The 14,225-nt window shown below is 48.9% G+C and overlaps 1 protein-coding gene and 1 pseudogene across 6 annotated transcripts in view; one reads left to right on the plus strand and one right to left on the minus strand.

Moving 5' to 3' along the window:
* On the plus strand, positions 1-4,229 carry LOC139003962 (proline-rich protein 13 pseudogene; annotated as a pseudogene).
* The window catches only part of PIGZ (phosphatidylinositol glycan anchor biosynthesis class Z), a 24,904-nt gene continuing 14,266 nt past the window's right edge, over positions 3,588-14,225 (minus strand). For 3 of the 6 annotated variants that reach the window (XM_070406494.1, XM_070406491.1, XM_070406492.1), the window contains 2 exons: positions 9,795-9,996; positions 3,588-6,966 (listed from right to left, as the gene is read on the minus strand). In XM_070406494.1, the coding sequence (XP_070262595.1) occupies positions 5,258-6,966; positions 9,795-9,939 (1,854 nt within the window). In that variant the 5' untranslated portion in view covers positions 9,940-9,996 and the 3' untranslated portion in view covers positions 3,588-5,257. Of the gene's footprint in view, positions 6,967-9,794; positions 10,000-11,685; positions 11,793-14,225 lie in introns of all 6 variants that reach the window. The other 3 variants (XM_070406493.1, XM_070406490.1, XM_070406495.1) reach the window with 3 other exon arrangements.

Raw genomic sequence — 14,225 nt, forward strand, 5'->3', positions numbered from 1 at the left:
ATTGAGTGCTTACTCTGTGTTGGCACTGGCCAATTGCACTCTGAATGGGTTATCTCATTTAATCCTTAACATTTATAGGGAAAGGTAGGCTACTTAAGTTGCCCATGGCCTTACGGAGCCGGATGTGAATACAGGTGCTTAACTCCAGGTCCCAAGTCCATATTCAGCTTTCCATGGCATTTACCAGGCCTGATCTTCGATGCCTGCCTTCCCACTCCTGACGTCACCGCTGGGTGTTAGGACTGCTGCCTACGAAGGAACAAGCTACCTGGATTCCTGTTTCCCATTTTAGAGGGTCAAGTCATTTGAGGCCTCTGACTGAATTTCTGATCACCTCTGGTTAAGCTACACAGTTATTCCATCAGAAAGCTCAGAGCCACAGGAGAAGCTTTTAGACTGGCGGGTAACCAAACAGAATTTATACTCTGGCTTTTCTGATAGTCACAGGAAGCTGGAGAGGGCCGGAGACCTGCCCTGGGGATGGAGGAGCTAAAGTAGCTTGTCCTCCACTTTCCTTATGGTCAGACTTCTCATTGGGCATCCCATCCCCCAGTCTTCCCATCAGAGGTGCTGTGTGATCCTCTTTGAGGCCAGAAGGCCCATCCCCTAATGACCAAAGACCTGGTTTGGCATCCTACCCTCCTCTCCCATCACAGGAGAAATCGTTCTCCCAGCTAGAGGCCACTCGTTGGATTTTCCTTGGAGCCTGGCAGTGATGAGCCTAAAGAGCTTGTTCAATCTACTGTCTTGTCTGCCTCATTGGCCTCAGTCCCACCCATTGGTCTCTGGATATCAGAGTAGCACAATATTAGCAGTCCCCAGCCCAAATCCATACCTCAACATAAATTCCATACTCAGTGTTTTTTTCTAGAAGAGACAAAAAGGGAAGAAGTGCAGGAAACAATGAAATTTCTAGACAAACTGGCCATTTAGTAAGAAGGGAAATCAAGATAATTAATTTTTGTGGAAGGAGTGGATAAGAAGTCACACACACATACACACACCCTCATTTCTGTAGGAGTCTGGGAGCAGAGAAAACTGGGTCCTTTCTGCTCCTACTAGATGCCTCCCCACTTCATTGTAAACGCCTCCAGTGTTTGTAGTCAGTGGCTTGCCTTCTCACCAGTTACCCTGTTACTAAAGAAACAGACCAGGCCTAACTGCTATTGCTCAGTGGTTGAGGATCAACCCATGAACCAAGAGATTCCCAGTCAAGGCACATGCCCCAGTCTCAGGCTCGATCCCCAGTAGGGGGTGTGCAGGAGGCAGCTGATTGGTGTTGATATATATACCCCTCTCCCTTCCTCTCTCTAAAATCAATAAAAACATTTTAAAAAGAAAAGAAACAGACCAAATTCTTCCCATTGACAACAGCCTCCTAGCATGCCTTTCAGATTCTAAGCTCTGCCTAAAAGGGAAGCAATTCATCCCCTCATCCTGCAGGGCAATTCCAACTCACCTTTTGATGCCACACGGATACACACCCTTTACAGACAAATTTAGAGCTCAGACCACCACAATCTACATGGACTGCCATACCAACAGTTTCTCCAGGGAGTTCATGGCTGTCGATCCAAATGGGAAAGAGAAGAGGCAGAAGCCCAGAGGAGTTTGGGACCCTAGAGTCTTGGATGTCTCCAAGGTGGCCTTTGGAATGCCATCTTTGGCTGCAATGTAAGTGCTTATCATTTGCCAGAGATAATGCTAAGTACTAAGGGGTAGGAAGACAAATGAGCGGTCCATAGCCGAAACATGAACCAGAAGAACAATGAGTTGTCATGAACGGGTCTCTAGAGTTTAAATCTGATAGTGCGCTGGGGACAGCGTATACTATTTCATGAGTAGATCCTTGGCATCTCCTCCCAACTTGGAGTTCAGTAACATCATTTTGTAGTTTAAAATCAGCCATGTGGGAATATTGACACCACAGAAATTGGCAAATGCTACAAATTGGGGCACTTTTTTTTTTTTTTTTTTTTTGCCCCCGAGAGGACATTGCTACACGTTTAGCAGTGTACCACTGAATTTCCTCTTCCTTAGGTTGGAGTCATGAGGAAGATGTGGCACTAAGACCCTAGTAGCAGTCATAGAACAGCATACTTGTGAAGGGTGTAACTTCATGATGACCCACGGCTCTAGCCAGCAGAAGGCAGAACTAGGAAAGGACTCAGGTTTGGTCTCCTGCTCTGTGCTGACCTCCAGCTCACTGATCTCTGTGGCCTGTCAGCCTCTTGTTCTCATGAGAGGGCAGAGGTGTGAGGAGGGGGATGAGGACAGGTGTAGAGCCACAGTTCCTCAGGTTCCCAGTGGACTGGGTAGAGGGTACCTGCGTTGGGAGCAACATGCTCAGGGGTGCGATGGCTTCCATCAAAGCAACAGGTGCTGCTTTGGCCTGGGGTTTGCTCTCCCTCCTGTGAAGAGGGCTTTGCGCTTGCAGAGGGACCAGATCACATTTACAAAGAAAGGCTTCTGGGGGCACCTGTGTATCCTCAAGTGCTGCTAGATGCTGACTGAGCTCTGTGTTCTCCGCTCTCACTGGGCCAGGCTGAGGAGGGGAAATGATGCCTAGAGAGAGAATGATCCATAAAGGATGAGATGCTGAAATGTCCCACTGCCGTTCAGGGACAGGAGTAGAAGGGAGTGGAGAGAAATATTCCAGAACTACTTTTTTGGTTAAAAAACAACAGCCCGGCCAGTGTGGTACAGTGGTTGGGTATTGACCTATGAACCAGGAGGTCACGGTTCAATTCCTGGTCAGGGCACATGCTGGGTTTTGGGCTCGATCCCCAGTGTGGGGTGTGCAGGAGGCATCCCATCAATAATTCTCTCTCGAGCCGAGCCAAGGTGGTGTTGTAAAGGCTGTAGCGAACACCTGACCATGTGGAATCCCAGTGCCGGGCAGCCAGGGCCAAATCCATATCCTCCTAATGTCGGGTACCCTGGAGGTTCCAATCCTGCCCATCCACCGCCTGTCAATCCTGCCTTTCCTCCGGGCCCGTTTCCTACTCCCCTTGGCCCCTTTCCCACTCCCCCAGGAGCTCCCCAGGGGAATCCAGCTTTCCCCCCAGTCGGGCCCCCTTATCCTGTGCCACCACCAGCATATCCAGGATACCAACCATCAGGCCCCTATCCCCCTCCATACCCACCACCTGCCCCTGGCATGCCTCCTATTAATCCCTTGGCTCCTGGCATGGTAGCACCAGGAATGGTGACGGACAAGAAGATTCGGAAGAAAACGAAGAAAGCTCAAAAAAAGTCGCAGGCGCACCATAAGCATGGCAAGCACTCCTCCTCCTCCTCTTCCAGCAGTGACTCTGACTGAATACAGGGTCTGGACCCTGCCTTCAAGTCTCTCCAGTTCTGCTCTCCCATCAAGCTTCAATGCCATCTTGCCCTGGAGAAAATTAGCGATTGTGCCCCCCTACCCCTCTACCCCAATCTGAGACTCACTCTGCTGTTTAGCCCTAACTGCTTAGGGGAAATGGGAAAAGAATTGCCATGGGCTAGCAAAGGCCGTCTTCACAGTGCTTGGATAGAGCTTTTAGCTGATGAGGTTTAAGGAGAACTATTTTTTGAAGACGGTGAAACCTTTGAGCTAAATGCTGAAAATAAGTCTAAAGATCTAGAAAATGTGATTTTTAACTTTCTTTTGTAATATTTGTAGTTGGGGAGGTGTTGTGGAAACTTAATTGTGGGAGAAAAACAAACTACTTTTTTTTTTTTAATTGTGGCATGCTTGGCCAATTTAATGGCAAATACATTTCCCTGCAGACCTTTAATTGATTGCACTAACTGCAAGGCTGCTGGGAAGTAGAGTCCATTTGTTGATGAGTTCTGACTGCCATTTTGGAATTTAATCTCTATTCTTTAGTTCAGTATGCTATTTTCAGGTCCTCCCCACATTCTCCAATTCTCAATCCAAATAAAGCTGTTTGTCCTGGTCTCTGCACACCTGTGCCATTACCTTGGTTGGGCCTAGTACATTCCACTACTTTTGCTGCCCTTCCACAGTCGCTTTAAAGTGTATCAGTTTGCCCTGGCTGGTTTGGCTCAGTGGATAGAGTGTCAGCCTATGGACTGAAGGGTCCTCGGTTCGATTCCAGTTAAGGGCACATGCCAGGTTTCGGGCTCAATCCCCAGGGGGGGATGTGCAGGAAGCTTCCAATCAGTGATTCTCTCTCATTGATGTTTCTATCTCTCCCTCTCCCTTCCTTTCTGAAATCAATAAAAATATATTTTAAAAAAATAAAATAAAATAATTCTCTCTCATCATTGATGTTTCTATCTCTCCTCCCTTCCTCTCTGAAATCAATAAAAATATTTTTTTAATTTAAGAAACAACAACAACAAACAAACACTAAGATGGCAGACACCAAAGTGCAATTAAATATACCGCCACACTCACTTCCATGCTTGAAGAGCCTGTCTAGCCAGGGCACATGTGCTGCAAACCCAGGAATGACTCAGTGTTAGCTGCAGACACCTCAGAGATGCTCTGATCCATCGTACAGGTTAGAAACAGGCTGGGGGAGGGGAAGGAGGTTTTTTTTTTTTTTAAATATATTTTTATTGAGTTTTTACAGAGAGGAAGGGAGAGGGATAGAATTAGAAACATCGATCAGCTGCCTTCTGCACACACCCAGTGGGTATGTGCCCGCAACCAAGGTACATGCCCTTGACCAGAATAGAACCTGGGACCCTTGAGTCCGTAGGCTGACGCTCTATTCGCTGAGCCAAACCGGTTAGGGCAAGGAGCTTTCTTAAGATCACACAGTGAATGGCAGACCAGGGACTAGAACTCAGGTCCCCTCAATCTGCACTGCCTACTCCCTCTCCATCCCCACACTGCCTCCTTCCAGGTGTCTAGGAAGCAAAGGGTTGTCGTGACATCAAGAGGTAAGGCATCCTGGAAGGTTTGGAGGTCAGTCAAGAATGTCATTCTCAGATCCTTGTTCTTCACAACAAGGTGCTATTATATATTTAAAACATCACAGTTTCTGGAAGGAATAGGGCAGGGACCAACATTAGGGACCGATTGGTTATACAGATTTTTGGGGGCATCAGGACCTTGGCATCAGGACTGTGACTGGTCAGATCTTTGGTCTTTGAGGGCAGAAGGGTGCCAGATTACCCAGAAAGTAAAGCAAGGGCTGTGGACAGGAGAGGCAGTGGTGGGAATTCTGGAAGGGAAGGGAACGGAGAGAGTCAGACTGTCCCAGCCCAGCTTCCCAAAGAGAAGGTGGAGTGGGGCCTTCATCTACGGCCACGGATTCTCTGTCGTGTTGTCGGGCTTCTCCCCCAGCTCTAGGATGTGAAGGCTGAGATGGTCCCTCCAAGCCCCACTCAGCAGGGAGGACATGGCCGGTGGGTCCTCAAGGGTCAAGTGGGGAAACACAAGTGTCTCACTCTTGAGGGGAAAGCTGCACTTCTCCGTGGCAGGCCTGGTGGTGCCGGGCGTCACCACAAAAAGGCGGCAGAGCCACGGCCCACCGGCCACCCGGCAGGCCGGTTGTCTGGTGAAGTTGTTCAGGGTTTGGCACAGGACCGGATCCTCAGACCCACCCATTTCCATCACCTCCACAAGTGACCCCGGCGCGGGGAGGTGTAGGAGGTGCCGCGGGGGCATGTAGGTGTGGGTGAAGAGGAGTGTGTAGTGGGTAGGTACGTTCGGGAGCACAGGCGCATGAACCACCTGCTCCAGGTGCTCCAGGCCGGGCACGACGCCCCCCTGGTGCAGGCAGCCGAAGAAGAGGGCGCCCAGGGCATTGAAGAGGACCAGGGTGCCCTTGCAGGGCACAGGCTGAGTCTGTGGACTACAAAGCAGGACCAGGGGGACTAGGAGGGGGATCAGGAACCGAGCCTCCTGGTGGCTAAAAGCAGACAGCAGTGCTAGGGGCGTGAAGTAGAGGAGCAGGAGGTGAGAGCTGGGGCCGGGCAGCAGTCTCCAGGCCTCCCACACCCTCAGGGAGCGCATCTGTACCAAGACCTGGCGGCAGACTTGCAGCTGTTGCCACCCTGCCCTCAAGGCCTGGGCATGCAGCATCCCAAAGAGCAGGAAACCATTGACAGCCAGGTGAGTGAGCCGCAAATGTGTGCCGTGCCTCTCCAGGTTTTGAGGATCCAGGTTGTATTGCAAGAAGTTGGCAGGTGTCAGGACAAGGGTATTGGGTCTTTTAGTAAACGGACTGGAGAAATACCAGCTGTCCGCAGCCACAAACACTGCTGCTGTGATGGTCGCTCCTGGGAGGAGCCCCAGGGCTGCCTTGGTCAGTGACTTGAAGGCAGAGTTCGTGGCTCCGCAAATGCCCCAGAGGAACACGGGAACCAGAGCGAAGGCCAGAAAGGTGGGCCGGTTGAAGAAGCCGGCAGCCAGGATGGTCCCAAGAAGCCAGCTGTGCCACCACGAGCCTCGAGCAGGCTTCCCCGGTGCGGGGCTCCGAGCTACACGGGGCGATACCAGTACCAGCAGCCATGCAAAGAGCAGTCCCTCGATGGCATTGGAGAAGGTCCTTGTGTAGAAGACCAGGGTGACATAGGAACCAGACAGCAAGACCAGGGCGTTCCAGCGCTCCGCCCTCCACAGCGGGGCCAGGTGGTATATGGCCACGTCCAGGGCAAAGGAGAGGGCAGTGAGGAGGAGCCGGGGCCCCACCAGCAGCGCATAGCCACTTACCAGGCCAGACCGTGGGCCCAGTTCTTTCCAGATCTTGAGCAGCCAGAAGGCAAAGCCGGAGGTCAGCAGCGGGAAGACCACCGTGCGGCAGGCGCTGCTGGAATGAAACTCCCAGGGCCGGGCGGCCTCGATGTCCAGGATGTCCTCTGCGGAGAGAAGTGGGGGTGAGCCAGTCCCCAGCTCAGAGAACACGGTCGACAATAACACTTCAGGATGGCCACCTGGATCTTCCAGCCCCCTAGCGTACACTCCCTGGATCAACCCTGGGACTGTGAAGATGATGGATTTTCCTCCTGTGATTAGTTTATGTCCCGGGGGACAGCAGAACATCAGACAGGGAGATAATGCAGATGGGCCCGACATAATCACACGAGCCCTTTAAAAGCAGAAAAGGACGTCAGAGATCCAAACCATTAGAACGATTTGATGCACCATTGCGGTCTCAGATGGAGGGGGCCATTGGCAAGGCATGATCTAGGAGCCGAGATCAGCCCCTGGCTGACTTTTAGCAAGGAAGTGGGGGCTTTAGTCCCATAGCTGAAATAAACGAAATTCTTCCAACATAAAGAATGAGCTTGGAACGCAGATTTCCCCCCAGAGCTTCCAGACAAGAACTCGGCCGGGCCATACTTTGATTTCAACCCTGTGATGCCCTGAGCAGAGAGTCCATGCCGGGCTTCCAATTTACAGAGCGGTGACCTGACAGTTTTAAGCTGCTGGGTTTGTGATGATTGGTTATGCAGCACTAGAAATGAATGTAGGGGAGTCCAGCCCGTCTGAGGCCCCCCTGGGAAGGAACCATTCCTGAGATGTGAGGTGACAATGTGCCCTGGACAGGTGTATGGGGAGGATCAGGGGGAAGGTCCATTCCTCTCCTCGGAGTTTAAAGTCTCCAAAGTGAGGTAAAAAACCCGTCTCTGTAATTATGACTGTGTTCCAGGGTAGGCAGTGTGAGAAAGGGAAAGGGGATGAGCAATGTAGCTATGGTCAAAAGTGACTTTAGATTTGTCTATGATATTTAAATTTTTCATAAGAAGAATATATTCAAGCAGTACTTGTGTCATTAAAAGAATACTCGCTGCCTGAGTCTGGCCTGTGATCCTGCACCCCGTGTCCCAGAGCTCTGAGGGGTGGGGTGAAGGAAACAAACGCTTCATTTCTGCACCTCAACTCAGGCCCACAGCTTCTCATGCTCGACGACACTGCTGGTTTTGTTTAGGGCTCTTTGTTTCTCCTACTTATTCGTCCAGCCTGTTAGCCATTCTCTCTCTATGTCAAAAGGGAAACAGAAAAGCTAGGATCAGCTCAATCTGGCTGCTTTTCACTGGCTCCGGTTTTTTAAAAAGTGTGGAAAGGAAGACTGGACCTTTCCAGTTAAATCCAGCGTTGAGCCACGTGGCAGAAATAGCTAAATAGTCTCCCCAGTATCCACTCCCTCCCCCTTCTTCAGTGGGATGTTTGGTCGGGTTTGAAGGCTATATTTTTCAGCTTCCTTTGCAGGCTCGGTGTTGCCATGTGACACATTCTGACTGATGGGATGGAGATGGTATGAGAGAGCAGGCATGCCCATCAGTGGCTGCAAAGACTTGGTTTTAGACTTGACGGCTGGAGCTCGAGCAGCCATATGGAACCGAGAGGAGGAAGCCATGTGCCCCCAGCATCTGAGAACCCTTACGGTCCCTAGCAACCATCCTCATGATGTGCTCTACACCACCTGGTAGATAAATTCTAACAATGGAGCATCCAGGTCTGGGTTCCCTCGCCCTCATATAAAACTACAGAAGAAAAGTTTCCCAGGGGACTGGGTAGAGGGTACCTGCGTTGGGAGCAACATGCTCAGGGGTGCGATGGCTTCCATCAAAGCAACAGGTGCTGGTTTGGCCTGGGGTTTGCTCTCCATCCTGTGAAGAGGGCTTTGCGCTTGCAGAGGGACCAGATCACATTTACAAAGAAAGGCTTCTGGGGCACCTGTGTATCCTCAAGTGCTGCTAGATGCTGACTGAGCTCTGTGTTCTCCGCTCTCACTGGGCCAGGCTGAGGAGGGGAAATGATGCCTAGAGGGAGAATGATCCTTAAAGGATGAGATGCTGAAATGCCCCACTACCGTTCAGGGTCAGTTGTAGAAGGGAGTGGAGAGAAATATTCCAGAACTACTTTTTTGGTTAAAAAACAACAGCCCAGCCAGTGTGGTACAGTGGTTGGGTGTTGACCTATGAACCAGGAGGTCATGGTTTGATTCCTGGTCAGGGCACATGCTGGGTTTTGGGCTGGATCCCCAGTGTGGAGTGTGCAGGAGGCATCCCATCAATAATTCTCTCATCACTGATGTTTCTCTCTCTCTCTCCTCCCACCCTCTCTTTCTAAGTTTTCCCAAGCACTGAGGAAGCCTGCCGGGAGCCAATTCCAGCATGACAGCAGGGCTGGATCTGGAGTGGCAAGCGCATTTCCCCAAACCGGAAAAGGATGCTTAAATTGCTTGCTTGCTGCCAGACAGCTCAGGGCATCTTAATCTACATGTTATTGCCTCCTACTGGCCAAACACCTGAACAGCTGTAGGCTAATTCTTCCAATCTGACAATGGACTCTGTATACGAAACCCTACCCTTTGAAGTGTATATCTCTGCCTCGCCTCAGGACAAATTGTGTTAATAAAAAGCATGGGGTCCTGAGACAAGGAGGTCTTGGTTTCTTAAGCTAGGCTCTTCTGACCCCCAAATGCCTTTCAAAATTACACTTCGTCTCTGGACTCTTTATTAAGTTACACACACAGCCCTTCTTCAGATTGCTGAACCCTTCTTAATGCCAGAACAAGAACCCCGGCGAAGCCCAACTCAAATCCTTCCCCGAGAAATACAAAACAGCTTTTCTTTTCAGTGACCTCTACTGTTGGTCCAAACAGGAAAACACCAAAGAGGCCGGCATTTCATGAGTATCATCCAGAAGGTCAGTGTCACCCTCGGGAAGGAGATGCGAGGTCCCCACTCGCAAGCTCTTACTCCAGAGGGGCTCACTGGTTTTCTGCTCACGTGCACAGCCTTGTGTCTCCCTCCCCCCGGACATCCAACCAGCTCCAACCCAGACTTTGCTGTGATGAATCACAGCCACACCTGGGGCGCTTTACCTGCCATGACCTCCGGTGACTGGAAGAACTCATCTGGGTGCACGTAGCCTGTCTGTGGAAGGACACACCACACCAGGCGGAGCAGGCTGAGGCTGCCCCACAGCACCCGGGGTGACATCTTCAGATCAAGGCGCTGCCAAGACATCGGGCCAGGAGCCTAGAGATACCTCTCAGGATACACTCTGGAGCCACAGATCTGCATCTGCTGAGGGTAGCATTCGTTAGTTATTATCATGTTCAATCATCTGAACGAGCTCTAAAGCAGTGGTTCTCAACCTTCCTAATGCCACGACCCTTTAGTACATTTCCTCATGTTGTGGAGACCCCCCATTTCATTGTTCCAAATTGAACATAATTAAAGCATAGTGATTAATCAACAAAAACAATATGTAATTATATATGTGTTTTCCGATGGTCTTGGCGACCCCTGTGAAAGGGTCGTTCGACCCCCAAAGGGGCCGCGACCCACAGGTTGAGAACCGCTGCAAAGGGATCTGTGTAAAATTAAAATGACAAGACTAACAGCTGCTATCCGCTAAGTGCCTGTTAGGTGCCAGGAAGATTACACTCACATCCCATTGGATCTTTTCCACAGTCTGGGACGGTGGGTCTCATGTTCTCCATTTCACAGATAGGGGAGCTGAGACCTGTTGAGTAACCTGTTACTTGCCAGTCATATTTACTAAGTATCTACATATAACATTTGCGAGGAGGATTAGGGTGCCCTCCAAATCTGGGTCTCACAGCCCCAATCCTGTTCACAGCTCCTATCCATAGGCAAGCATGGCAGCCTGTCTCTTGCAAGTCTATAAACTTGGGAATTCTCAATGGATTCCATCCAATTCCCTGCAAAAAACGCACCACATTCCACTCCATTGTCTTCAGTCGCTCCCTCCACCTTTCACACACCCTGGAACCTTTAGAACAAGCAAGTCAAACCCGTGGCCCTCGGGCCACATGTGGCCCACAACAAATATTTTTGCAGCCCAGCCAATATAACGGTATGTGAGAAATGTTTTAATAAAAATTTCGTAACTTAATTTTTACAAAATCCTATTACACATAATTATAATAACGAACTACAACGTTCGCTAAGGACTGATTACTATAATCGTGTTGCATTCATTTCCCTTACGCGCCTTACGTGCAGGCGCACCATTTCTCTCCACTAATACCAGCAGCGAATATTTTAGCAGCCAATTGCCACATCATTAGTCTTGGACTGACTTGTGTGGTGTGCGCAACAGGAAATATTTCGCTTTTGAAGAACAAGAAAAATAGGTTTATTTGCTTTACGCTTATTAATTTGTGCAGTTATTCAGTGTCTGGTAAGTTAATGTTCAAGAAAAATTAATTTTTATTAAAATGTTCTATTATTTTATGTTAACGATTACTCATTTATTACAGCCCTTTGTATTCAGCATGTCCATCGAAATAAACCCACGTTTCTATGAAAATTGAAGCTTTTGTTTTTTTGCGGCCCACATAAACTTAAACCTTGTTTATGTGGCCCGTGTTAGCCTTTGAGTTTGACACGCTTGCTTTAGAAAGTGATGAGAACTCACTGCTAGGGTCTCTCCCCTCCCACTCATATGTTGAAATCCTAAAGCCTGATGTAATGGCATCAGGAAGTGGGGCCCTAGAGGGGAGGTGATTATGTCATGAGGGTGGAGCCATCATGAATGGGATAGTGTTTTCATAAATGAGCCTCCACAGTGCTCCCTCATCCCGTCTACCACGAAGGACACAGCCAGAAGCCACTGGCTATGAACCAGGAAGAGGTCCTTCACCAAGCTGCTGCCTGGATCTTGGACTTCCCACCCTCTAGAACTGTGAGAAATAAATGTCTCTTGTTTATAAGCCACACAGCCCAAACAGACAAAGAACTTACTTATATAACACCTCTTGCTAGGGATTCTCACTTCCTAGATTCAAAGAGGAAGGGGAGTCTGAGCCCGTTGCTTAGTGGACCTATCCATCAGCACCCATATGGCATCTCTGGTGAACAGAAAAACAAGTTGGACAACAAGTTTGTCACTTCTTCAAAAATGGTGACCCTTTCCTGACTTCTTGACTTTAAAATGCTAAAGCAGCGGTTCTCAACTTGTGGGTTGCAACCCCTTTGGCGGTCGAACGACCCTTTCACAGGGGTCGCCTAAGACCATCTGCATATCAGATATTTACATGACGATTCATAACAGTAGCAACATTACAGTTATGAAGTAGCAACGAAAATAATTTTATGGTTGGGTCACAACATGAGGAACTGTATTTAAAGGGCAGAAGGTTGAGAACCACTGTGTTAAAGCCTGACCTTAAACAACTATTGTTCTCAGGTGTGATACATCATAACGAACAAGGCAAAGTAAAGCAACAGAACAGGAACCTGGCAGATGTCAACAAGGACATCTTGGTACCGTGGACGACAAAGGGGTGCTTTAATAAGTTACAAATTCCTGCCCATTGTTCTTGTGCATCCAGTTTAACGCCTTTGAAATGTCAGAAGTGGTACCCCTCCGAGATGTAACCACCCTCAAGAGAGCCTCATCTTGTTAATTGTCCTGTAATCTGATCCCCGCTTTGCTTTCTCCCACCTTCACTTTATCTTCCTTTAATCCCTCCTTAATTCCAAATGCATAAAAGAAACTGCAAACTGTCACTCATCTAGAGCATCTTACTTTCTGCCAATTGTCAGTTTGGCTCAAATAAAATATAAAAATTATTTACAGGTTTAGCCCTGGCTGATGTGGCTCAGTTGGTTGGGCATCATCCTGTGCACCAAGAGGTTGCCGGTTCTATTCCTGGTCAGGGCACATTCCTTCCTTGTGGCTTCCATCCCCAGTAGAGGGCATGCAGGAGGCAGCCAGTCAATGTCTCCTAAACCTCAGGTTCCTCATCAGGAAAGTCAGATAACAATATAAACCTCACGGGACTGAGGGAGAATTAAAGAGCTGACTCATGGATGACACAGTGCATGGAGCTTGCATGTATAAGTGATCAATCTGAGGTTGCCATTGCTGCTTTTGGTAGCGGCACAAATAATGAAATCCTGGCTGCTTCAGACACTCTAGGACAGTGGTCAGCAAACTGCGGCTCGTGAGCCACATGCGGCTCTTTGGCCCCTTGAGTGTGGCTCTTCCTAAGCCTTAGGAGTACCCTAATTAAGTTAATATCAATGTACCTACCTATATAGTTTAAGTTTAAAAAATTTGGCTCTCAAAAGAAATTTCAATCGTTGTACTGTTGATATTTGGCTCTGTTGACTAATGAGTTTGCCGACCACTGCCCTAGGACAGTGATTCTCAGCCTTGGCCACATTAGAATCACCTGGGAATCTTTTTAAAATCCTGATTTCTGGGCCTCATCCTCCGGAAATTCTGTTTCTTTGTCACTAATGTTGTGGCCCCACCCCATAACAAAGAAACAGAATTTCTGGAGGATGAGGCCCAGAAATCAGGATTTTAAAAAGATTCCCAGGTGATTCTAATGTGCAGCCAAGGTTGAGAACCACTGCTCTAGGAGATCCTCAAATGGCACTTCCACTGGCTATGGAAAGAAATAGGATTTGGTTAGTATAACTATTAGCACAGGTAGCTACTTAGTTAGGAAGAGAGCAAATGGAATTGACCATTACGCTTGATTCATTAGGGAGCTGAATTAGACATTGAGCCTGATTCACCAGGAAGCCACAGCATTCACAGGGTCCCCAGGTGATAGCCTCATTCTCCACTAAGGAACTTAATCCCCTAAATGGGCAGGAGGAATCTGCTACTGGTCATTACCCACGATAACCGGATAACCGAAGGAGGAATAAAAACAGCAGGGGAGCCTGGCCCGTGTGGCTCAGTTGACTAAGCATCCTCCCATGTCACCAGTTCGATTCCCAGTTAGGGCACATGCCTGGGTTGTGGGCTCGATCCCCAATAGGCGCCTGCAGGAGGCAGCTAATCAATGTTTCTCTCTCATCGATGTCCCCCCCCGCCTTCCTCTCTCTCTAAAATCAATGAAAACATATTTAAGCCCGGCTGACATGGCTCAGTGGTTGAGCATTGACCTATGAACCAGGAGGTCATTGTCCCATTCCCAGTCAGGGCACATGCCCGGGTTGCAGGCTCAATCCCCAGTGTGGGGTGTGCAGGAGGCAGCCAGTCAATGATTCTCTTTCATCATTGGTGTTTCCATCTCTCTGCCTCTCCTGTCCTCTCTGAAATAAATAAAAATATGTTTTAAAAATAAATAAAAACATATTTAAAAACAAACAAAACCAAAAAAACAGCAGGGGAAATGTCTTTGCTAGCCACATGCCCAGTAGAAACCAAGATGGTGAAAAAAAAAAAAAGCCCTAGCCTACCTCAGTGAATAGAGCATTGGCCTGTGGACTGAGGGTCCTGGGTTCGATTCCAGTCAAGGGCATGTACTTTGGTTGCAGGC

Source organism: Myotis yumanensis, unplaced genomic scaffold, assembly GCF_028538775.1.
Source record: "Myotis yumanensis isolate MYYU_CA2020_CCGP unplaced genomic scaffold, mMyoYum1.0.hap1 SCAF_2, whole genome shotgun sequence".
NCBI lineage: Eukaryota > Metazoa > Chordata > Mammalia > Chiroptera > Vespertilionidae > Myotis > Myotis yumanensis.